We start from the raw sequence: 27,362 nt of genomic DNA on the forward strand, positions 1-27,362 counted from the left end.
CTTAGTTATTTGTTTTTCCCTTAACGAGGTGCGGAATTGAATCACAAGCAGAGCTGCTTTTTTCTACTTCCTCCCAGTCGTTTTTCACCGCCACCGGAAGTGAGCAGGTTGCAAGGCTCACCCTTCTGGAGAGATTCCTGGGACGTTATGCAGTTGCGCGCACCCACACACGTGGCCTTAATCATATTATGGTAATGCATAATTCAGTGCACAGAACTAGAGAGTGCAAAAAGAATGAAGTCATAGAATGAGAGCTCAGCGGAAACAAAAACCAGAGATGCTAGACTGCATAAACTAGAAGAGGTTGAGGTGAACCGGAAATGCACGGGGAGGCACAGGTTGGTTGTCAATGTTTAGCGAGATTTAACTAATGGTTAAAGAGTGTATATATAATTAACGGCGAAATTAACCCTTCCTCTTTTCATACAACAAATTTCCTATAAAAGTGCAATTAAGAACCAGCGCCTTTTCAAAATATTAGAATAAATTTGCATCTATTTTACCTTTAAGTTGCTGTAACTTTTGATCCTTAAGTCCAAATTGACTTGTCATTTTTTTTTTGTTTTTAAGAGCTCTAAAAGTACCCCAAATATTTATTTTTCTCTATAACTTAACACTGGATTGCCACGATCCAAAAACTGATTTTTTAAGGTTTGCTCAGATGTTTTCTATGAATTTGATCGTAGAAGGCGTAGGTTACGAGATAAAATGTTGGTGTCTTCGACAAAGTTGCTTGAATTAGCAAGCCCAACAATTTTCTATAAAACCAAAAAAATCCAAAAAATATTCCTGAGAAGTAAGATTTTTAAAATCACCCCAATCGTGAACCACCATAATTTTCAACCAAACCAAAAGTTGCTCTTCTGAAGACACTAAACCTCCAAACGTTCCCATTTTATCGGAAAATCAATTTTCCACCTAATTTTGCGACCTGGACCACACAGAAAAAAAATCGTGGTAATATTACATCTGGGAAGGGGTACATCTTTTATGTAATGCCTCTGGAAATGTAATTTTACCATGTCTAAATTTAAAATTACATCATAAATAATTTCAACCTTTTACAGCTTTGTTGTCTTCAATTATTAGTCCTCATAAGACGAATACATACAAGTGTAGAATCTTTTAAAAAACAAACAAACTTAAAGCTTATATTTTCAAAGTAAAAAATTAAAACAGTTGAGAACCTACTCAGCTACCTTAAAAATATTCTTGGAATTAAACAAACATGGAATTATTTAAAAAAAACTAAAATGGCTATAGTTCAAAAGGTGCATTTTATTTAAAAAAAAGTAACTGAAGTTTAATTTTCTTTCCGAATTGATTTTTAACTTTTTTTTAAATACATTTTTAACCTTATAAATAGTTTCAAATTAAAGATTAACTAAAAATAATGTTAGTGTCAAAAAAATATCCAGACATAAAAAAAAATCCCTCCCCAACAAACAGATGTTCGTATATTTTGATTCCAATATTGTATGAAAACTTGTATGGCCATGATAAATATTTGAAAATCTGTAATTTGAGATGGGAGTTCTTTAATCGATTTGGTAGTTTCGGCAAAGTTTATTATGGACTTTGCAAAAAAAAAAATAAGTACACGCAAAATCATTTCTATATTGCATTTCATTATCGACCTGTAGGCTAAAAATAAATATAACAATTTTTTTTATTTTCTACATTTTTAAATGTTTGCGGGATTTTTCGCTTTTCTTTTGTTAAAGAGGGTGCCAAAATTGTAATTTAAAAAATATCAGATGTTGTGAAACAAAATTTTAAAAGTCATTTTGGATACGAAAACAAATTAACAATCGAGAATAATTTTCCAAAAACATACTATTTTCATGTTTTGGGCATTTGAAAACATTGTTTCAAAGGTTTTATTTTTCTGCAATTTAATAACACTTGATGAAGAAAAAACACCCCGTGTCAAGAATGTTTCCGAAAAGCTGTAAAGCCTCTTGAAGCTTAAATTTAGTGAATGATGAGAATTTCGTAATGAACTCTTTCTCATTTCTCATGTCTTAATTTTTCAACTCGCGATATCATAGAAACTATTAGCTTGACTTGCAATGTCAACATATTTTACACTTGTTAAATTTTCTGTTAAAAGCAGCAGTTTTTTTTAAGATCATAAATAAGCACAGCGAACTAATAGTTTCCGAGTTTGAAAATAAATGCACTGCTTAAAACTAATGTTTCAATAAATCCAAGCTCAATATTTCATAAACACATAAAAAACAAAGATGATAAAACACGTTTTTAAAGACTTCAACATTAATTTAATAATACAAACTAACTTAATCCACCTATGTGGTTGGTGCCTTCCTCACTCTTTTCCAACAATGGGAGATATGTGATATGATAGGTTTGGACACAAATTTCGTTTTATTTCGTTAAGTTCCGGAATACAAAAAAACATACATATCACTCAAGGTCTCATAAGTGGCATCATAAGTGGTCATAGCATGAGACAGGGTTGCCAGATCTTCAATGTTTTAGACTCGTTGGAAAGGTCTTTTGATTACCTAACTAACGATGTATAGCATGATGATCATGATCATCAATTATCAGTTTACTGCCATTTATTCAACTTTTGAAAATATGCGAAAACACATTTTTATACATAACTTTTAAACTACTTATCGAAACTTCGAACAATTCAATAGCACCGTATGGGACCCTAAACCAAGTCGATTGCAACTGGTTTGGTCAAAATCGGTGCAGCCAGTGCTGAGAAAACTGAGTGACATTATTGGTCACATACACACACACACATACACAGACATTTGTTCAGTTTTCGATTCTGAGTCGATATGTATACATCAAGGTGGGTTTTCGAGCTTAAAATAAAAAGTTCAATTTTGGAGCATGGTTATAGCCTTACCTCAGTGAGGAAGGCAAAACCAACAAATTAAAATCAGATATTTTTTTCGTATGCCCATTTTATTCTGCAATGTTGTAATCATAACATACACATTTTTTCGGAGACGCCAAAGAAAATTCTATCAGAAAATAAAATGAATGTAAATAGACTGAAAATACAAAGCAAAAAATGATTTGCAAAAACGTAGAGGATTACTGTGGGTGTCAAATGATCGTATTTGTTTCATACATTTTGAATGTCATACTATATTTTTGAAAAATACTTTTAAAAAATCACAAAACAACGTATTTTTGAATAAATATTCAAAATTTCAGTATTTTTGCAATATGGGCAATGAACGATCGAGATTTTTGATGAATTTCGAAATTTATATCAATTGTTTTTAACACTCCAAAATTTCACAAAACAATCGGAATTTTTCATACATTTCGAATGATTTAAAACAAGTTTTTGAAAATCCTCAACTTTTTCTCACAATTTGGGTATCGAATGATTGGAATAATTTTGTTTTTTTCATTTTTTTATTACATTCGAAATGTACATAAAAATCCTGATCATTCGATAGGGTGTATGACCCTATTTTGGACCTAGTACCTATTTTGGACCTATTTTTATTAATCGAGGTAGTTCAGGCTTTTAAAGTACGAATTCACTGAATCCAACCAACAGAAAGTGTAAGCAGGATCATTTTGTAGCTTACCTCTTCCAAAAATGTGAACATTTTTGATTATTTCCACTTTTTCAGCCACTTTTTCCAATGCCATTCGTATTTCCTACCATTTTCCTAGCACATAGATTAGGTCCAAAAATTCCAGCCTCGTTGCTTATCAGATTTCGCTCGCGACACCTTGATGATATTTTCTGTTTTGCACTGACACCAAGCAATTTCGTCCGGTTTCCGAGCCATGTAACTGTTGTTTATTCAATTCTTTTATGTTTTTCATCACTAAACCATTGAAATAATTATTCTATTATCGAAAAAAACTCAAATCAATTTTTTTTTTTTTCAAATCAGTCGCGTTGGATCAGTTTTTGGACCTACTTTGCCGTCGGTTCAAGGCTATCACCAACACATGTATAACAAGGTGTTTCCAGTTAAGTTTATCAATTTATTTCGATATTTCATTGAAATTATTTGATAATTTTTAATTTAATATTTTGAGTTGAATTTCTTTACTGTAATTATTTGAAAGAAATCTAAGTTTTAAAAAGCAAATGATTAACAGCAACGACGAAAATATATTTTTTAAACGATAAAAATGCAAATTGATGACAGAGATTTAGATTATTGTTAGGACCGATTGCACAGTATCCCAAAATTTAAACTGATGTTGATTTATTTTTGTCTTAACATCATTATCACCAATTTAGCTGCATATATTTTTAATTTTTGCTTTAAAAAATGCAAACTCGCTACCCTGTTGGAATTGAAGGGGAAACGATTGAAAAACCTAAAGGGTCTAGTTCATTTAATCGTCAGCTGTCACCGTGACAGGAGCTGTCAACATTGCTTACGTGTGGTTTTTGAAAAAGTCGTATGAATTAAATTTTAAAAATCTTGAGTTAGTTTTGAAAAGATCCTAAGCGCTAGTTATAAACAAATCATTTTTTTGATCAGTTCTCGGTCAATTTACGAATTATAAATAAAAAATGCTTTGAATTGTCATCTGCACGTCTTTTAAATGCTCTTTACTGAAAAACAAACAAAATTTGGTTTGATTCAGAGAAAAAAAAATCAAATAAGTCAAATTATCAAATCAAATCAAAATCAAATCAAATTATAATCGTGGATAGGCCCTTTGGTTTATCAAATCGAATTTCTGTAAGTGTGCGTGTTGCCGCCGAGAACAATGCGAAATATGTTGACACTTTGCATAGTAGGTCCAAAATAGGGCCATATACCCTACCAATATTTAAAAAGATACTGAAATTTTTAGTATTGTCTCAAAAATACGTAGTTTTGTGAAATTTTTTAATATGTTCAAAAAGGTGCAGGTGTTTATGTTACACATGACCAGTATGACAAAGAACTTTGCAAGATGGTTGTTGAAATTTTCGATTACATTGTCTGGTCCAAATTTCCCCAAGATTCCCTTATAATTTCAACTTTTCATGTCCAGCATCAAAACCCATAAAGTGAGATACCCATATTGCCCCAACTCTTATGGTTCAGCGGATGTCCCCCCATCGGAACATCCCCGGGGCTTCCGGAAACCAAATCACAACCAGGAAGCGTTCTGCAAATGCAGCTTGCTGGGAAAAACCATCTAAATTCGAAAGAATGACATTTTAATTTCAAGTAACACGAGGTTATACACAACTTCAAAATATTATTTCACTCACGATGTTATATTGAACCAAATTGCTCCTGGTAATCTCCTAGTTATAAGAATAATCGTTCCAAAATTGATTGAGATTTAACAAACTTTGTTATGTACTTCAAATTAACTTATTGTAACATGATTGTTCACCGAATGAAATTGAATTTAATATTGAATCGAAAAAAACATACACCGGAAATTGGTTACCGATATTTAATTAGAAATTTATACCTATATCAATCAAATAAAATTAATGAATCGTTTTATAAATATTTGTAACAAGAACATTACCCATTACCCATCCCAATATGAAAGTTACCTATATTTTTTCTGAAAATTTGAATCAGAGAATCAGAGATAATAAAAATCAGAGAAAATGCTACTTACTTGTACTCATCTTCAAGGATTTCCACCGACCCATCATAACTGACACTGCACGGCAAAACACTGCAAATCAGAAAGAAAAAAAACTCAATTACTTCATTGAAATCCAAAAACCGCAAAAAAAAACCATCAAAATTACTCAAAAGCACCACACCATTCACTGCGTTGCATTTGGCACACTCGAAAGAATTCCTCCACAAAAGGTGGCGGCACTCACCTGACGGTCGAGTTGGCGCGCTTCCCGATGCCCAGCTCGGTCAGACAGTGCAGGGTCGTCTCGCAGGGATCGCCAGAGGCCAGCGGAAAGAGCACCTGGTGGTAGTGGCCAGCCCGGTCCAGCTGCCAGAGCACGTGCTCGATTTCGAGCTTTTTCAGCAGCTCGTCGAGGACCTGGGTGGCAATGGATGCAGACAGTCGTTGAAATTATGAACTGCGGCAAAGTGGCTTCAATCTTTAGAATTTGAAGTTAGGCCAACGAGGTGATAATTGGCGTTCCGGTGAAAATTATAAAGTGGAGTTCTAGCTCTTCCAAAAAAGCACAAACCGAACTTGTTTTGGAATTTTTGGCAGCACGTTTCCCTGCTAGATTTTTAAGTTAGGGTTCTGGATGTTCATACCTTCTCCATCGGTACAAATCCCACGTCCTTGCGAGGGGTGGTGGTGGTGGTGGCCTTGGCCTTGCCGGACGTCGATTGGCGGCGGCATGCTTGTCTCGAAGTTCCACCTCCAGCCGCAGAATGGCGTTGGCATTGGTTTCCTCGCTAGATCCCAGGGGGGTCGTACCTGGTTCCGGTACATTGATGTTCAACTTTTGGTGCTGGTGGTAAGGGGGTGGTGGAGACTGTGGGGGTGCTTGCGAGGGTGGCAACACCTCACTGTTATCGTAATCGAGTCCTGAATAATTAGAGAAACAAATTACTGAATTAATGTGCTTTTTAGGAAACCTGGATAAGCAAAATCAATTATAGAAAGAAATTGTAATTTGTTATCAAACTTGCAGTAGAATTTCCCCGAATATTTAAGCGATTTTTTAGCGTTTTCCTAGTCGATGCAGTTTGACCTATTTTCGATTGCTAAGGGAGCAAATAGTCAGCCAACCCCAGGGCAAACAAAAAAACGAGCAAGAGCTTGTTTGCCGGTCGAGCTTCGCCCTCTATGAATAATTCAACAGCAATTACCCAATCTGCCTGAAACATCCGGACTTGCAAAGAACGAAACTTTTGCACATAATATTCCTGGTGTAACATCGTTTTTTGTAAGTTCTGCCTTACTTTGGGGATGTATCTAAGAATTGCAATCTACTTTATTTTAGAAAACAACAAAAAAACAGCTTGCATTGGAATTCCTTTTAAATATTGGTATTCTTCATCAAGAAGATCAACAACTAAGTGTTCAACTCTCCTACTTTATCATAGTGTTTCCCACTAAATACAGTTCAGCAGACTATAATTCCTATAATTTTCTACTCAACTCACCAAACACATTCAGGAACTTCACGTATACACCCCGACAAACCCGCCAACCCCCACACACAGCGCTTAAGTGCAAATTAAACAGAAAAGTATTTCTTACCATTAATTAGTGCTCGTTCATAATTCGCCGTCGGCACACAGACTAGGAACACCACTCCGCCGGGCATTCTTGCTGCTGCTCCTGATGATTGTCCTCGGTCTTTGTCACTACACTTTGTCGTGCCCACTCACATACAGCAGCACACGGAACACGTACACGTAGTTTAAGCCACCCACGGTGTCCTGGCGCTGCCGGAAGTGGGTCCTGGAGGAGTTGGGTGAAGTAGCTAGCAGGGTGATCCATACAGAATTATGATAAAAAATTTCACTGTTTTGGTGCATTTCTTGGTTCAATATATTATAATAGTAGTTTATGCAAAAACAAAAAATAGGCGCGAGTAGTACATATTTGATATCTGAGTTTTTCCGAGTTGAATGAATACGACGAGTGCTAGAAATCAAATTTTGCATCGAGTTAAATACAACCATTTATCCCGTTTGTTTCCCCGCAAGCATGTTAAATGTATTACTTTTCGACCCTGGTGCTGAAAATATAAACTTTTCAGCACTCAAATGGATGCTGAAATAGTAGTTTATGCAAGAAGTTGCAAAAAGAGGATTTTTTTCAGCACGAGTCGTACAAATACGAAGAGTGCTGAAAAAATCAAGTTTTGCAACGAGTTCCATACAACATTTTTTGCAATTCCAAAAAACACACACTGAGTGAAATTTTATGTCAAATTTTCATGTATTTTGCCAATAAATCGGTTAAATCAAAAAAAAATGTTGAAAAGTGTTACTTTTCAAAACAAGTGCTGAAAAGTTCAACTTTTCAGCACCCATATGAGTGCTGAAAAGTAGAAATTTTCAGCATTTATTTTGAAAAGTGTTGCTATTCGATTCTGTTATTTTTGGTACATAAAAGTAGGCTATTTTGTCGTTCAAGAATGAGCATGAGCATGAGCATGAGAGATCACCCATAGTTGTCCTTCTCCGATGCTGAACAGAACCGTAATATCCTTTCAGCACTACTGATCATAGGCTTCGACTATCAAGTGGTATTTCCCTTATCAACAGCATGTATGAATGCGCTGAAAAGATAAAACACCATGATTGCCAAAACAAGATCAGTTGCGAATAGGTAACAGTCATTGGCCACCAACGGCGCCCGCCATGTCAGTTTGTAGATCTCGATTTTAAGGGACGGGAATGTTAGTTAGCGCAGGTTGCTACTAGGGCAGCTGATTTACTCTGTGCTTACACCCCACAAGCGCCAGGAACCTGAAAATTGGTTAGTAGGATAGGGTGTTTGGTCAGGATTCATCATAGAAGATGATGATGCGACCCAAAATCATAGTGTTTGTTGAAAGATATTATATTTTATTCTCAAGGCAAACAATCGGATGCTGCGGATGAGACATTTCCCGTTTAACTGTTGTTAATTTTTTAATGAAATGGTTTAATCTTAGACAGCCGGCTGTGGAAAGATAAAACCAAATAATATTTATTTATAAAATGAGGTGTTAAACGCAATGCTGCAATGATAGCGTAGTCTAATTTTTAATAATATAATCATTTAGTTCATGAATTGTTACGAAATAGACGCGAGGAATTCAATCATCAAGTGCCTTCCGATCTTCTTTCTGTTAGCTAGATAAGGTATTGATTTTCGTTGCCTCTTGAGCTACGATGCTATGGAGAGGGCTTAACACTCAAACAGCCGACGTCGAGCCCTCCGAGCTACGGAGCTATGGGAAGGTCTTTTCAACACAAAAAAGACTCGCGCACCAAACGACGTTCTTGATGAATCAAAATAATTTTGTTACGCGATTAACCTAACGAACTCAATCGTCTACTTGCCATACAATCAGCGATGATGAAGAAAGAGCTTGAAACACACAATAACTCACCGATTAATATGAATACCGAATATGATCCCGAATACAGCACAAAACGAACACCGCAAAAATCCATCTCACAATCCTGATTTGTTTTTTTCTTTTTTTTTTTTTTTTTTTTCACTTTGCACACAAACACAACCATAATTGAATAATTTCCTCCAACCAACGCGTCCCTTCACTCACCATTCTTGCAGGCACAATCCTGATTTTTTTCTTCACTTTGCACACAAACACAACCATCCGCTTGCACTGGTGGAACATAATCTGAACACAAACAGCGACACAAAAGAGACGAACATTATCGCGAAAAACAGGACTGCGCGTGCAGAAACAATTTTTACGACGCGAATCGTTAATAGTTCGCAACGACTCGAACACAACGCGGTCAATCTTTAAAGGCGGAAATCACATCAAACGTTAAAAAAAAAACATAAAACCAAAACCAATAATTTTGCACAAATAGAAAACATTGAAAACTGAAAAAGGGCCCATATCTCCCCCACAAACTTACAAATCCAAGTAAACATGCAACATGGAACGAACTCACCGGATGATAGTTGATAATCCAGATATTTTCCGCTTTCTTGGATGCCGCAGTTCACCTTCCATCTCTGGCACACTACCCCACCCGACACTCAAGCTCGCAAGTCAACACCACCCAACACCGTTAAGCTAAGAACAAGATTGTCCGTTCGACGCAGTGGTGAACGCAGAACGCTGTGCCAGTTCGATTTTTCCAACAACTGTCAGTCGAACAATCTACAGGGGTTGCTTTGTTCAATGGTCGATGACTGGCAGGCTATGATGACAGGCAGGCTATTTTGTCGTTCAAGAATGACAGGAAAAGTAAGTAGTTTCACGACGGAATTGCAAAATAGTAGTTTATACAACAAATTGCAAAATACAATTTCTTCAGCACGAGTTGTACATTTATCCAACGAGTTTTACCGAGTTGGATAAATACACAAGTGCTGAAAATCATGTTTTGCAACGAAAAAAACGCTATTTGAATGAAATTTTATGTCAAACATTCAAGTGTTCGTGCCCACAAAAACAAATTAAAAAAATGTTACTTTTCGATACTAGTGTTGACTTTTCAGCACCCATTTCTGTGCTGAAAAGTAGAACTTTTCAGCACTGGTCTTGAAAGGTATTTATTTTCCATTCAGTTATTTGTGGTGGGGAAAAGTAAGCCGTTTCCTTTCTCCAGAAGGACGGAAATGTTGACAGTTTCACAATGGAATTGCAAAAAGTACTTTTCAGAACTGAGTAATTCTCTGTACTTCGCTGCTTTTCCGAAATATTTAAATTTGAAATAATTTATTTGGACAAAACTTTATCTATACATTCCTTTGCCAAATAAAGAGATTTTGCCTCTTTAATTTTACATACATGGCTTAATACAACAAAAGACATAGAATATTCGAAAATCTTTATCTTGGGAAAGTATTCTCTCAAAAAAGTTAACGATTTATGTATTTTTGAATTTTATTTCCCTCGACTCTGGCCAAAGTCGAGGGGGGCGGGGGCAAAATAATAAAAATTTATATAACAAGCCACGGCATCAACATTTTAATGAAAATCCATTTTTAACCTGGCATCATTACTTTTCAAAATATCTTGAAATCAGCAAATTTTTTTCGCCCAAAAACATTTTTTAAGTACTGTTTATTGGATTTAAAAAATCCAAATATTTTTATTCGATCCCAAACATGCTAAATTTTATTGTAAATGCAGTAAAATTCAGTAAACATAATTTTCAATTGCTTAACATTTTATTTCCATTAAAATTTTGAAATTGATTTTTCGGACCAATTTTTAAAAATATTTGCGTTGGCCATATTATACAAAACATATATTTAAACATGTTTTCGCAAGAGTCTAGGATGGGAAAGAATCAGGCATGCGATTTTTGGAAAAAATAAACATTGTCTTACAAAATTTTGAGAATAATTTTTAAATGCAAAATCAAAATTTAATCTAAAATTACTTTTGACATCGTTTTCAAGATATAGGAATTTGTAGTTTTTTTTTAATTATTTATTTTTTTACAATTTTAAAATATCTTATCAATAGGTCAAACCCCTGCAAAATATATTTTTGAAAAGCTGTTGAAAATTTCCAACAGCATTTTTATTTTGATTTTGCTGCAAGGACTGCTGGTTCCTGAGCTACTGCCTCTTAAAGATGTAATTTGGTGAATACTCGCAAAATATCGGAAACCATTGTTTTTTTTAGTTAATGAACATCAATAAAACATAAAGGGGTGAGAAACTCTAGTTTTGGACATTTTAAACTATTTGTCCAAAAAGTTAAAAATAGAAAATAGCAGAAAAGTTGTCACAGCTCTTAATTATTTATTCAGGGGTGCTTTTCCTACATTAAATATTTTCAAATTGCAAAAACCTGATCTTTTTTTGAAAACAAATTGCATAAAAATGCTTATGACCTGAAAGCGGTGCAATTTATCAGGAATTGTGAAAAGAAATTTTCCATTTCAAATTTGATTTTACAAAGTGTGTCCATCCCGGGATTTTCCGGGACACCCCAGGATTTTCAAGATTTAATTATGAAAATAGTGATTCGGTTGTTTACTTCGTTAACGATCGGATTTTTAATAACATGATAATTATAATTGGGCCTACACAATTAATAGAGAAATTGTTGAAATTTGGTTACAGATCAGCAATATGCCTATCTCTTTGATTAATTTCTTTATAATTTTATTTATATTTTATTAGGATTGTTTTTAAGTAGTTATAGTTTGATTTGAATTAGTATATTTTATCCGTTTTCTTTGGGTAGGGGAACATAATCTATTTCCAGCGTGCCTCTAATATTGCCATATCAGCACCTTGATATTCAATTACAGTTCATTAAAACCAGTTTAAACTTAAATCGAGTGATAAATAACTCAATAAGAAGTGAGTTTCTATCAAAAGTTTAGCAAAATTAGTTGTTTAAACAGTAAAAATCAGCAAATTGAATAGAATTAGGAGCATGTGCATGACCTGCCAAACATGCGACAATTTCCCCTTATGGCATCTAACGATTTAAAACAGTTATAGTTATATTTTCGCCACAAAGAAAGAAAAAAAAACTTTCTTCGGTAATGTACATTAAAATTTCAAAATATTTAAAAAAATTCATCGATTTTAAGCATTTTAAATTGTTTTATGTATATTAAGTTTTAATTTCCCTTAAAATGTAAAAGGTTTTTTCAAGAATATATTTTTGACCACTGATTTTTCTAGAAAGTTTTAAGGGAGAGGGGACTATGAAAAATTGCCATATCATATATTTTAAAATATACTAGGAACATACCTAATCTCTTTGTTCTGTAATTCAAAGGGCACTAATATTAATATTTTTTTTTTCAAATTTGGATTAATAGCTATCTAAAATCTGAACATGTTCAGATTCAAATCTAGATTATCGCTGATTAGTCTATGATTTCAAGGTTTAAGAACTTTGCAAAAAACTCGACGTCGTCGTGCTATCTTGTCGCACCCGCCATTTCGACGTTCCGAGAAAAACGCGTTTTAATGTTTGACCTTGAATATACAAAAACGAAAGTACGCAATGTAAACAATAACAAACACGTTTTGTTTGGCTGACCATTCTGTGCATTGTCCCAAAGTTTGGTTGAAGTTGGTTGCTGGAGTCCCGAGTTATAATTACAAATGTTTACGGTAGTCTAGCTTGTACGGGCGACAAACGCCTCCTGACTTTCCTGGCCTGAAATCCCTTTGGCCTTTTGTCGCACTTACATCAATTTTCATGGAGTGACAAGATAGCACGACAAGATTGAAACTACTTTCATATATTAAGTGACAAAAATGCACGGAGTTTTTTCGGTTTTTGTTGAATGTCTCAGGATTGAAATCGAATTTTGGGGATCTGTGACGGTCAAAAGGTCAGGCATTGTGAGCTGCACAATATGGCGTTCTTAACTCAATTTGGCCCAAAATGCACGTACGACAAGTTAGCACGATGGCGACGAACTGGTTTTTACCTATTCAAAGATTTCCCAGTTTCGTGGGAATTACCGGGATTTTGAAAAATATTCATCCCGTTTCAAAACAAAGCTCCATCGGATTTTGAATGGTTTTTTTTGTCAGACATTATGTTTTCATTTAAATTAAAAATCCAAAACATCGGTATGTGCGCGTTAAAATATAGGCAAAATGAACATTAATGTTCACGATTTCGATAATTTCATATTGAAGATAGCAAAACGGTTCAAACGCCACAAAGTCACCCTAATAATTTAGCAAAACAGATAAGCTCTCCCCCTTCTTCCCAAGGGAACGGTAAGGACTACCCGCTAGACAGAGAGGATGCACTCGACGTTGTGGCGCAGTCAGATACCATCGGAACCCAGTTTCTTGATGACGATGCAATGCTTGCTTAAGGTGTTGATGTTGTTGTTGTTGTTTTCATGGCACCATCCAGCAGCATCCTTAAGAGGGAGGGAAGGCACAACTCTTCTAGTTAAGACACTTCTCTCAGCCACTATAGTTGGGCCCCAAAGTAGAACGTTCCGAGAGTTTCAAGAGTGTTGAGCAATTTTGTTATTAATGTATACACTTGAACTGGCGTGTGTTATGAAATTAGAACAGCAAAAGTGAAGGGTGGGTGAGGGGAGGTGCCCTGCAGCAATGTAGTGCAAGTTAGATTGCATGTTCGTCGAGGGGTTTAATGGAAGGATAGTTTGCGGTGATGGTGCTTTGAACGAATTAATTTTTGTAATTTTTGAGATTATTTGTTATTGTTGTTTATGGTTATACCGTAAAGTTAAATGGCCTGAATGGAGCATTCAATGATAAGGATTAATAATTCTTTCATCGTGATGCTTGGTTGGGTGTCAATTTATCAATTTATCAATTTTTATATTTATGAATCTATCAATTTATCAATTTATCAATTTATCAATTTATCAATTTATCAATTTATCAATTTATCAATTTATCAATTTATCAATTTATCAATTTATCAATTTATCAATTTATCAATTTATCAATTTATCAATTTATCAATTTATCAATTTATCAATTTATCAATTTATCAATTTATCAATTTATCAATTTATCAATTTATCAATTTATCAATTTATCAATTTATCAATTTAACAATTTATCAATTTATCAATTTATCAATTTATCAATTTATCAATTTATCAATTTATCAATTTATCAATTTATCAATTTATCATTTTATCAATTTATCAATTTATCATTTTATCAATTGCTTTTGTCCTATTTTGCGCAGCATATATTAGTTTTTACCTTTATCCGTTCGAAATTTTGACCTTTTGACCTTAAGTCCTTCTACGTTGATTTTTTTGTTATTCTGAAAAGATCAAAAGGAGAACAGAAAATAAAAGACAGAACAGTGCCCCGCAATTCAAGCGACGAACCCCACTTCAATTCTGTTCCGTGCACAAAACATTCACTTCTTTTAATTACAAGTCACCACCTGCGATGCATACAATTTTCCTCTAATCATGAAATCCCCTCATCCAACTGGGATTTTCTCACTCCAAAGGCCACTCACCAGTCGGAAAATTTCCCTTTGATTTACCTTTCCTTTCACTTTCGACCCTCAAGTGCCACTTTTGACTGCACAACTCTTCACACGCCCTCAGCTCTTCCTAGAGGTAATTCACCAAAGTCCTTTTTCCTCAACAACTCTGACGGTGCAGAGTCCCAGAGGACAACCCGTTCCAAGGGTGCAGCGAACCGTGCCTGGAATCGGTCAACAACTTCCGGCCCTGGTGCACCACCTGACACTAACTCTGGCGGCGACAGTCGGCGATAAACTTTGCACTCCTCTGGTGGGCGGTTCAACTTCTGAGTCCTGTGTTTCACGCGCTGCAGCAGGTCGAGAAATGAGATTAGAGCATCGCAAGGGGGGTTGTTTGTTCTAGTTTCAGTTTTGGCTCTAATTTTACTTGCTAAGTCAATGAGTTTTTTTTTTACATATATTTTCATAAGTGGGAATTTACATCAATATGTAGATTTTGAACAAAGTTTAAATTTACATAAAAAAACTCAATTTTTACCACTGTGCATCTGCGGGTGATAATCACGGTGAAGGTTAAATCCATGCGGCCTTTTTGAAGAGGGGCTGCATTTTGTGAAAAAGAGGTAAACAAACACCCTGGTGCTGTGCAGAGTGAGGGGGGGTGGACCTACCCCCACCAAAGAGTGTGGGCGGCAAGTTATGATAAAGGTGAGAAAGTCACCGACGACGAGCGTCCACCCAGCGGAACTAATTAGAGCAATAAAGTGTTTGCGAGATAAAAGATTACGAAGGGATTTTGCGGGGAGGCAAACAGGTTTGCTTTTGTGAGGAGAGTAAGCTTTTTAGAAAAAGGTGTTGGCGTACACGACGACGACGACGACGGCTGGAGTGGCAAAATTGAAATACCCACGGGAGGATGTTTTCCTTTGAGGTTGTATTCCGAAAGAGTGGCTTTCAGAGCTTATTACAAAGTTTGCTGTTGTTAATTGTTACTTTGTGAGTTTTTCTCAGAATCAAATCAGCATTTGCGTTTTGCGGGCTTTTATCTTGAGAACGGATTTTCTTGTAGATGTCTCCGGAAAAGTTGATAAGATCTGATCATGAAAATTAAAAACATGTAAAAGAAATTCCAAAACTTTTTCATTTTGTCAAAAAGTTTCCAAGTTTCAAGATAGCTGAAAAGCACTTGTAGCACTCTTGAAACTATTTGCTAGTTGGGATGGGTATCAAATTCCGTAGTTTATAAATGCAAAACATGACCTCAATTAGATTTGAGCAGAGACACATATGCGAAGTCTCAGTTTAGTCTGTAACAAACAAGCAGACTTAAAACAAAATTATTAAAATTAAATTTAAGTGATTTATTTACACAACCTTCTGGTCAAATTTGTCATTCTGGTCATGTGTAACATAACTACCTACACCTTCTAAACTGTCTCTACGAAAAATTGCAGCAATTTTAAAACAAAAATACATGTTTAACCCTTTTTGCCTTCCTCACCTCACTGAGGCAAGGCTATAAAATCACTCGAAAAATTAACTTTTTAAATAAGACTCATAGATATACCTTCACGTATACCTATCGACTCAGAATCAAATTCTGAGCAAATGTCATAGACATGATTTTTTCCACACGATTATCTCAGAACTGGCTGAACCGATTTTGGCCGGATCCACTTATTCTAAGACCCTATTAAATTTTATTCTGTTTAGTTAAGTATTTAAAAAGTTATACCAAAAAAGATACAAAAAGAGCGATTGTTTGCCTAACCTCAAAATTTACGTGCGAGTCGCGTCAGATGCGAAATGCCACATTGCTTCAAATGAGAGTCTGCATGTTTTCTGGAAAACCTATACCAGGTATATATTTTTCATAAACTTATTTTCATTATTACTTTGTAAATGTGGCACCACCCAATGGTGGATTAAAAACGTTTTTCGACACAAAATGTGTTATTCATGGTTTCACCAATAGAATCATAGAAAAAACTCTAAAATTTGCAACAATTTCTCCGCAAACAGCTAGAAAACAAAATTTCTCGGATTGGGTTCAACATGTTCCTGGGGTTCCTTGGCCGAAATAATTATTTTTATTTGGCCCTTAGGTGACCTACGCCACGTTAGGGTGGTCGAAACCACTTTTTCAAAAATCATAACTCCACGCCATTTCAACCCATTTTGGCTGTCTTATACGCGAATGAAAAAAAGTAAGAATTTTCAAAAATCCAGCCCAACATATGAAAAGGACAATAAAACGTCGTTTTGACGGTGTCTGGACCAAAAAGCCTATGTCTGGAAATATTTTTATCGGATTCCTCGGACAATTTCAAAATGACGAAATCGGAAAACAAAAAAAATCGAGACGATTTTTACACTCATTCCTAATAGGATGCAAAGAAGAACTCGATTTGATTTAGCTGTAATTTCTGCGATGAAAAACATTTTAACAACTGGGTATCGAGTTTTTATGGTTTCATTTATAATGACTTTATAAATGAAACCATAAAAACTCGATAGGAAAGGTGCCAGGTGGAAGCAACCAGAAAAGATCAAGTTTTGTGACCTGATGACGGTGACGAACTGTCACTTTTTACACGGCGCTCACGCACACTATCAAAATAAATGTTTGATAGTGAGTGTGAACCAGGCAAATCTCCAACTGAGCAAATAACCAAAATGTTTGAAAGTTGAAATAATAATATTTTTCACTTTTAAAAAAGTGTCGATACCAAGACCACATTTCATGGCCAAAATAATGTTCTTGACAAAGTTGGCCAAAATTTTCCCTTCAGTTCAGTGCTATATTTTATAACAAAAAATAATTGGAAATTTGGTTATGGACAGTAAGACAATTTTCGATCATATTTTTGATTTTCAATAATTTAAAATATATAATATATAATATATAATTTTAAAAATCAACTTTCAAATTTTTCCCTTTACAAAAAGTTTTAATATAAAGACATGGCCAAAATGACGTTTGCAAAATTGGTCAACATTGGTTTGGTCATATTTTGCAAAATAAAAAAATAAAAAAAATATGGGTTATGGAAAATTGGTCTAAATTTTCCCACAATTAAAAAAAAATCAATGATAAAAACATTATTTAATCCACCGTTAGGTGGTTTATGCCTTCCTCACATTGATATTTTTTTTTTTTGTTAACTAAAAATGTCCAACCTACAAATGTCCTCTAAGTAAAACTTCATATACTGTCATCCGTCATACCGTCCCCAGACCCAATGTCACCCCTGATGACGGTGCTCATAAGTCGATAGGGCTGTCAGATCTTTATATATTTTTATTTTTTTTGGACTCGTTGGATAGTTCTTTTGATTATGCATCCAACGATAGGTCCCAAGATCGGACATCGTTTCCAAAACAACATATAGGTGCTCATAACTTTAAATAGGTTTATCACATCTTCGATGTTTTGGGCCCTTTTGAAAGTTCTTTCAACTACCTAGCTAACGACCAGGACATCATTATTATCGATATATTTGATATCTGGCCTCCAAAAAGTGTATAAATAGTAGTTTTTGCAATTCCGTCGTGAAACTATTTACTTTTCCTGTCATTCTTGAACGACGAAATAGCCTACTTTTCTGTACCAAAAATAACAGAATTAAATAGCATCACTTTTCAAAATAAATGCTGAAAAGTTCTACTTTTCAGCACTCAAATGGGTGCTGAAAAGTTGAAGTTTTCAGCACTTGTTTCGAGTAACACTTTTGAACATTTTTGATTTAAACGATTTATTGACAAAAACATGAAAATTTAACATAAAATTTCACAGTGTGTTTGAATTGCAAAAATGGAAGTTGTTGATTTTCAGCACATTTATCCGAACCTCGTTGGATAAATGTACGACTCGTGCTGAAAAATCCTCTTGCAACTTGTTGTATAACTATTATGCAACAAGTTGCAAATAGGATTTTTTCAGCACGAGTCGTACATTTATCCAACGAGGTTCACCGAGTTGGATAAATACGAGGAGTGCTGAAAAAATCAAGTTTTGCAACGAGTTCCATACAACAATTCCGAAAAACACCAATTGAGTGAAATTTTATGTAAAATTTTCATGTATTTTGTCAATAAATCGTTTAAATCTAAAAAATGTTGAAAAGTGTTGCTTTTCGAAACAAGTGCTGAAAAGTTCAACTTTTCAGCACCCTTTTCAGTGCTAAAAAGCAGAACTTTTCAGCATTTATTTTGAAAAGAGTTGCTATTCGATTCTGTTATTTTTGGTACAGAAAAGTAGGCTTTTTCGTCGTTCAAGAATGACAGGAAAAGTAAGTAATTTCACGACGGAATTGCAAAAAAAAACTTAAGTGTTTTTTATACACATTTTATAGGGTTGTCAAATTTTCGATGTTTTAGGCTCATTGGAAAATTTTCCTTTCTAAAAATGTACATGAGTGGTTATCGCACAAAAACCACCCTTTTTTACAATCATCTGGACTTTTGTTAAAATCGTTTTCTAGCATACTTTTTGAAGTACTTTACAAAACTTCATAATATTAACTAGGGTCTTGTGGGACCCCAATACGGCCCAAATGAGACCAGAACGGTCCAAATTGGTTCAGCCAGTCCGGAAATAATCGTGTGCATATTTTTCGGTGCACGGTTTTCATTCGTATATAGAAGTTATGCAGCAAAGCTATAAGACACATGTCGCGACCAATGAACAAGTAGCGTAAACTTATGATTGAAAAAATGTGTTTTTACTTTCAAATTTAACTTTTTTTTTTAAACTAATGTCGGATTCAGATAAGAAAAAAAAATTCCAACATTTTGGTGTAAAACTTTCCAATATTTGTTTGTTGATTCTTTGAGAAATCTGTACATTTAGAAAAAAGATTGTATTTGAACTATTTCGCAAGAAAGTCTTTTAAAAATCTATTAAAATTGTTGAATATACGTAAACACATCAGTTATCGACAATTTAATGGTTTATTTCATCGATATATACGGTGAAACTCAATTTTCAGCGTTCCAAAACATGATTTTTTAAGATAGATCGTTTGATGATCTTTGAATTTTTAAAACCATAACCCCCTCAATCGTGTGCTTTTGCAAGCATTTTTTCGGAAAGTTCTGCTAATTTTGCACCATTTGGACCTGATTATAGCAATGCACGGATCACACCAATCGTTCAAAGGGTCATTCTTATGCAAAATTTGATAAACATTTAAAAAAATACTTTCAAAAGCACACGATTGAGTTTTAAATTGAAAACTTGATAAAAAGAATAGTCAAAATCATCATTTTTTTTTTTTCAAAAAAAAATTGTGAAATTCTGGTAACATGTAAAGAATACATACAGACCATTTATGTTTATATATGAATATTTTTTTGTCTGCTTTACAACTTCGTGGAACATTGTTTCACTCTAATAACTAACCCTGAAAAGATACTAAAAAAAACATGATTTTAAAATGAAAAAAAAATGGTTCTAATAGCACATTAAAATTTCCATTAAATGACATGTCTATCAATTTGTTACAGTTGAATAATGGGAAATGTCAGCGATTTCAAACTATTTTTAACCAAATACGATTTTTTAAAATTTTGAGTACGCCATCAAACCGTGCGTCGAATTTCACGCAAAAGCCCCTTTGACACCAAATTTCTATCTCTTCACGGCTTCGAGCTAGAAATCACTGAAAATCGTGTCTTAGTAAAAAATACAGAAAAATAAAACGGGTTGTACCGCCTCACCGTCACCAGATATTGAACAATGATGAACTTCAGATTCGTGATCAGGAACCAAAATTACCCCTTAGTGCAAATTTTCACGCAAATCGAAGAGGGGTCGAAGCAACTGCTACGTGAGTTCGCTGAGAATTACCCAAGTATCTTATTGTGATAAGTTTGTTTTCACAATTAATTGCATTATTTTTTTGTGAAAAAAAGAAATGTGAGTCCCAGTTGTACTTGAACCTATTGTATTTCATCAAAAATGCAAATAATTAAAAAAATAAATTTTCAAGTAACTAAAGATTTGCACTTGATCAAAATCGTTCTTTCCTTCAATTAAGTGAAACCCCTTTCAACCAGAAGCGCACAACTCAACATCACAAGCCTTCAGCGATGAAGTGACGAAAAAAAAGCTAAAAGTAGTGCGAGTGCACGCCCGGCAGGAATGGGAAAGTTTTGCGGGTAAAATTTCATTAAATTTTCCTCTGGGACAATTTAATTTTAAACTCGCACAGCCAAAGTTTTCCGTCGGTGTGGTGCGGTACTAGGGGCCAAGCCAAAGTGGCAATATTTTTCCAAAGGACATCGCTTATTACCATGCAGGTCCTGGGCTCTATACCTCTGGGCTCTACCAGCAGCGGCAGGACGTGTACTTCCCTGATTGGAGGCCAAAGATTAAATTATTGAACAGATTATGGGGCCCACTTTGACGTCAGTTTAATGGAATAGATCAGCTCGTTGTGAGATTTTTGAGGGGGAGGGGAGAGGGGTTTGACACTGTAGCTTTTAAAAGTTGGTCCTGTCCTTGGGTCTTGGTAGTGAGTAGAGTGTCGTATGTCGTATGTTTGGGAGATTGTTCACTTTGTGGCTTTGTATCGAGCTTCCATTACAGCACAGTTTTGATAGCTTGTTATGAGAGCAAAATTGGATGAAAGTGTGTAAAGCTTTCAACATGAATGTTATAGAATTTCGCCTGTTAGTTTATGTATGAAAGTGACGAAGTTTTTCGGACCTGTCCAGAAATATATTTTGTATGCGATACACGTTCATGACGGAGTTTTCTACAGCCCGTATTATGACTTGAAAGGCTTGTAGAAGCTGTAATTTCTGAACCATCAAATATCCGAATATATAAAACAAACTATAATTTCAACGAATTATCAATAAAATTCAAATTTCATAATCACCGTTGTATTCGAGATATCTCCCCCCACACTGCTGTGCCAAACCATGTCACAAAGCCGAGGTTCCGGCGGTTGTCCACGGTTACATCCGTTGAACCATTAGTTTGACCTCCATGAGCAGGGCTCGGTCCACCATCATATGACTTCACCATCACTTACAGTTGACCTTCTCTCGATACGGAATCAACCCTAATAGCACCAAGAGCCTCCATTGTTCGGCGATGTCAAGTGGCAGATCCTTCGAGGAGTCGCCAGGTCCTTCAAAATTTAAGCCTCTTAGCAATCTGGACCAGCTCTTGATGCATCAGCGGGAGGGGGGACCATCATACAAGCACCTCGAATTGGTCCCCGGAGTAGCAGCAGCTGCACAACTCGACCGTTTGTGACGGTAGTGTGTTTCAGGAAGAAAGAGTTTCCTCTCGGCATGTATGTCGGCCATAATGCGGCGAATGACAAACTTTCTGGCCATGATTGTAGTGCCACTTGACTGCATTGACCGGAAGAGCGAAACAGGTCGGTGGGGTCGTTGATGGCAGAGAATTAGTCAGGACGATCTTGGACGTTAGGGCATTGGTGTTGGACATTAGGTTAAAGATCCAAATATATGGTACTACAGAAAATGGTTCAAGTTTTGGAACAACAAATAAAAATTTCAATAATTAACCTGCAAATATAATTATTAAATTTCCAAGAAAAAAAAAACTTCAAACCAGCGCAAATTTAGCAAAGTCCCGTGACTTTCACACCTTTCAACTGTATAAAGCTGGTGGTGGTGGCTGCTTCACAGTGACGGCAAAACAACAAACGGGGCCTCCTGGTCTGGAAAGCTAAATATAAGAGTGAGAGCGAGTGAGTTCACGCTTTTTTCCAACGAGTGCAGCCAACGAGCTGCAAAATCAAAGCAAAAATGCCTCCGCACACAAGTGGGTTCCCCGGAGGTGACGGGCTCGGTTGATAATTAAGCGAGACATGCTAATTAATTTTGCACATCGCACGCCAAAAGCAGCCAATGTAGGTGGTGGCTTCAGGGTGGTGGAGCTTTTTGAGTTTTTTTGTTCTGATTTTTTGATGAATCAGATTTGTTAAACTGGTTCAAAAATCTGAAGAAATTGATGAGTTGGCAAATATCCAAAATCTTTCTTTTTTGTGATTTACTAAAACTTTTTACAGTTCTTTTTTGAGTTATTCAAAATTGACATTACTGTAATTTTTCATAATTGTTGATCAAAGCTTCACGTTATTCTAACCACCGTTGGCTAAAAGTAATGAGCCGGCACAATTTGCGTTGTTATTTACTTTGATGATGTTGCGTAAAATCGGTGGTTATAGACTCGAACAGCTCACGTTCTCATTGCGAGGTAAATTTTCAACGCCTGAATGAAAATTTTCAACGCATGAATGAGTTCTAAATCAAATTTAAGAAAAATAATGAAACTTGTGAAAAAATTCATAAGCTAGGAAGTTAAGTAATAGAAATAAATAAAATGAAACGGGAAAAAAGAAATGAGGAATGAAAAATGAGCAATTCGAAAAAAGAAATTAGAGATGAGAAATGATCAATGATTAATGAGTAATAAGAGAAGAATCATGAGTTATGAATAATGAATCATGAGTAACGAATAATGAGTGATGAGAAAAATAAAAACAAATAAGTAAAGAGAAAAAAAAACAAATGAAATGAGAAATGAGAAATGTCAAATGGGAAATGAGTAATGAGAAATGAGAAAAGAAAAATGAGAAATGCGAAATGAAAAATTAAAAAATGAATGAGAAATGAGAAATGAGATATGAGAAATGAGAAATGAGAAATGAGAAATGAGAAATGAGAAATGAGAAATGAGAAATGAGAAATGAGAAATGAGAAATGAGAAATTAGAAATTAGAAATGAGAAATGAGAAATGAGAAATGAGAAATGAGAAATGAGAAATGAGAAATGAGAAATGAAAAATGAGAAATGAGAAATGAGAAATGAGAAATGAGAAATGAGAAATGAGAAATGAGAAATGAGAAATGAGAAATGAGAAATGAGAAATGAGAAATGAGAAATGAAAAATGAAAAATGAAAAATGAGAAATGAGCAATGAGAAATGGGAAATGAAAAATGAGAAATCTAAAACGAGACATAACTTGAATGATTCTATTTCACACTAGAATTTCATCCCAATTGAAAAAATACGCTTTTAAAATCATTTCTCGCTTCTGCCTCTTAATTTCGCGGAAAAATTTCAATTTACCACCATAATTACCCAAACATCAAATCCATGCTCCGGCACCGTCAAACGATCCGGTCTCCACCGTCGGCACTTTCTATGTTATCCTGCGCCGCCAAAGTCGTTAGCATACACTAGCTATGCCGTCATGGTAGCTTCAACCAGCAACGTTTGTTATGAGAGGCAGCGCTTTTTTTACATGTTGTGAAATGACTAAATTTACATTCCAGCCATAACCAGCACCCCTTTCCCACCCCATATTCCGCCTACCCAATGGAAGGGGAGACCCCGTTAAGGGGGCGGTACTGTTCCGCGGCAAATACTTCAATTAGCGAGTTATTAAAAAAGAGTCAACTCGCGCGTCAGAGGAGCTGAAGCAAAGCTTGTTTGCCGTGTTAGACACGGTTTCGGCGCGGCTGATGGCATTCTAGGAACCTCGTTCGCATCTGGATATTTTTTTCCACCTCTTGGGACCAATCCGGAGGTGACGACACTCGCGAGGGTGAGAAAATTGGCAGTAAATGGGCTCTGGTTCTGTTTTAGAACCCGAACAAAGATAAAATGGTAATGGGAACACAACTTGCTGAAAATACAAACTTTGTCATTTTAAGATATTAAATTCAGTGCATACAAAAGATATTATTAAAAATTTACAGTAGGATCAAAGTTGTTTTAATTTTACGAAATAAAGTTGCATAAAACAATTGAAACGCTTTTAAAATATCTATGTTTTTCTAACAAGTTGTGTTATTTCTGGTGTTTGTGGATTCTAGTAACATTTTTAATTTGTTTTGAAAAATGCTAAAAATTTTGATTAACAAATTATGGAACAAATTATAATTTTGGACAACAAACTTTGTTTTTTTTTTTATATAATCCAATAGATTATCTTGTCAGCTACGCCATTTTGTGAGGCTGAAAAATACATTTTTTCCACAGCATACAATTTACCCAGTTTATAATAAGCAGTTTCAACGAAGCTCAGGCTCGATCCTTTTGCGGCTTGTAATACACGGGCGCACCCAATTTCACTGTTGGAAAGGAGAGATTTGCACCGAATAGGCCCGGCTTTTGTGCAGCAAGCCAAGCTGAACCTAGCGCGGATTAGAACGCTAATTAGCTGCTGAAGAGGCCTGAATGGAGCACTCGTTTCAGCGCGCGTGGGAGTTTGCGAGGCGCAATTTCGAGCCTCGCCGCGATGGTGTTAAGGGATTAATTTATGGAAATCGAATCAGTTCGGGTGACGGTTTTGTCTAATGAAATTAGCTGGAATTGATTGGAAGCTCTGCAGCACCTGGTTTCAAATAAATTAACGAAATTGGAGTAATTTTGAGAAAAAGTAAATCTCTTTTTTAAATATATATTTTTTTTAAAGCAAACTATGTTATTACTACATTTAAGTTTAATTTCTTCTACTCGTTTGCCATTCTTATTTCTTATTTCCTTTGTCCTTTGTCTTTTGTCCTTTGTCCTTTGTCCTTTGTCCTTTGTCCTTTGTCCTTTGTCCTTTGTCCTTTGTCCTTTGTCCTTTTCTCGATTTTTATTTATCAGTTGATTTTTTCGGAACTATTTAGCAACTTTGTTTTTTTTCTTTCTTTTTTTTCATTAATTAATTTTGTGTTTCAAAAGAAATTAAAACATAACTTATCAATTTTGTCACACAGATTTATAAATAAACTTTCCAGCAACATCAGCATATGCTCCACGCACAAGTACCAATAAAAGTGGCTACTTTAAAGCCATCTCTCAGCACGATTTGACATATTTATCGTCTTCGCCCCTCAAACAATGAAAACAACGACATTGTAGTCGAACCTTCGTGGTGAACGGACACTAGAGCTGCGGTATTTTTTACTACCTAAGCTCAGAGTTATTTCAAAACAAAATTCACAGTCTTTTTAAAGACTACCTGAGTTATTTTCCAAAATTCTAAACAGTCTTTTCAAGACTAACCCCGCCTGAAATTTTGTTGTATTTTACAAACGAAGCCATCTTTTTAAGAGAACTTTGCTTGCAAATGCGTCAAAACAAAGGAAAACGCAAATCTTCTGAAGATTTGGTCGTTACGTCGGTGAAGCGTTTGAACGCTAAACCGGCTAACGGAAACAGAAAAAGAAAACAGCCTCTTCTGAGGTCTGATTCTGATTCTGAATGTGAGGTCAATCCTCCAATTCCATTGACAAACAGTTTCGGTGTTTTATCCGAAACTGATGACAAGGAACCTTCTCCTCGTACTGAGCCTTCTGCCGTCGAGAAACGAGTAAAGGCTCCGCCAATTGTAGTGACTTCCGTCTCCGATTTGGCCAGCTTTCGAACGCAACTGAAGAATTGCAAGGAAACTTGCAATTTGAAAGTTTCGTTCCAGCTTGGTCGAAGAGGAGAATGTCGCTTGTTGACGGAATCTTTACAAGATCACCAAACTTTTGTTGGTTATTTAAAAAACCACAAACACAATTTCTACACGTATGAGACCAAGAATGCTCGTCCATTCAAGGCGGTCCTGAAAGGTCTCTCCAACGACTTGACGGTAGATGAGATCAAAAACGAACTTAAGGTGTTGCTTGGCTTTGCCCCATCCCAAGTAATACCAATGAAGAAAAAATCAAACGGGAATATTTCTCGCTTTGGTTTGACTTCACAATTTTATCTGATTCATTTCAACAGAAATGAAATCAACAATTTGAAACTTTTGGACAAAGTTCAGTTTTTGTTCCATGTAGGGGAGAGTAGGGAGACTTGATCCCTTTTTTTTGTATCGCACATAACTCTGTCAATTTCTCACAAAACCATGATCTTTTTGCATGAATTGAAAGCTTAAACATTCAACTATGTTTGGCTGATGAGGGTATTTCATCAGATAAACTCTTAGAATAATGCCAAGCGCTTTAAAAAAATATTTTAAACCGGCATTTTCAAAATGTTGGGGGTAATTTGATCCCCCTTTCAACATTTTGAAGAAATCTTAAGCAAAATGTTTCTTATTAATACAAACTTTTAATTTTCTATAAGATACGGCAATTTCACATTGAACCTGTACGTTTGTGTTCAAAATACAACATGTTTAGCATGTAAAATATTTAAAAACCTAAAATTCTCTTTTTTAGACCAAAATTGAGCATGTTTACAAAAGCTGGTAATTTTTGTTTACAATACTTTTGAAAAATGGTTCAAACTGCAGTAAGTTATGTACAACTATACTAAAGGAAACTATGTACGAAAACCCAGCCCAATTATTTAATCTTGTGGCTGATTCCAGTGAATGTAAAAATGCAGGGAACAAGTCTCCCTAAACGCACTTTTTTAAACAATTGATTGTAAAAATAGTATGACGATAAATTTAACGTAAAATGCATAAGGATTTTGGAGTTGATATGTTTATCAAACAATTCATGTATAAAAAATATTTTTTTGAATAATTTTTGAGTGTTTTCTATACTTATCAAAACAAAGAAAAAAGATCTCTTGGAAGTTTTTTGCAGCACTTCTTCGAAAAATGTGTGTAACTCAATCTAAACATTTTTTATTTTTTTTTTTCTTTGTTTTCTTCAATGAGTTTTAGTCAATTTCGCACAACTTTCTAGAACAAAGCTAATTGTTTTACCCACATGGTGACGAGATACAGGCTTGGGATCAAGTCTCCCCGGGGATCAAGTCTCCCCACTCTCCCCTACGGGTAAAGTGGGAGCATTTTAAGAAACATGGCGGTAATGGCCAGAATCTGACCCAGTGCCGGCGTT

The 27,362-nt window shown here is 35.2% G+C and overlaps 2 protein-coding genes across 4 annotated transcripts in view; one reads left to right on the forward strand and one right to left on the reverse strand.

The window, feature by feature from the left end:
* Positions 1–7,343, reverse strand: part of LOC6038074 — a 69,693-nt gene extending 62,350 nt beyond the window's left edge. Inside the window, 5 exon segments of the mRNA XM_038257663.1 lie at positions 5,596–5,655; positions 5,810–5,982; positions 6,210–6,247; positions 6,250–6,486; positions 7,165–7,343. Coding sequence (XP_038113591.1) covers positions 5,596–5,655; positions 5,810–5,982; positions 6,210–6,247; positions 6,250–6,486; positions 7,165–7,231 — 575 coding nt within the window. The 5' untranslated portion in view covers positions 7,232–7,343.
* The window catches only part of LOC6038075, a 554,342-nt gene that overhangs the window by 348,027 nt on the left and 178,953 nt on the right, over positions 1–27,362 (forward strand). The gene's annotated exons all lie outside the window — the stretch shown is intronic.

Source organism: Culex quinquefasciatus, chromosome 2 (genome assembly GCF_015732765.1).
Source record: "Culex quinquefasciatus strain JHB chromosome 2, VPISU_Cqui_1.0_pri_paternal, whole genome shotgun sequence".
Taxonomy (NCBI): domain Eukaryota; kingdom Metazoa; phylum Arthropoda; class Insecta; order Diptera; family Culicidae; genus Culex; species Culex quinquefasciatus.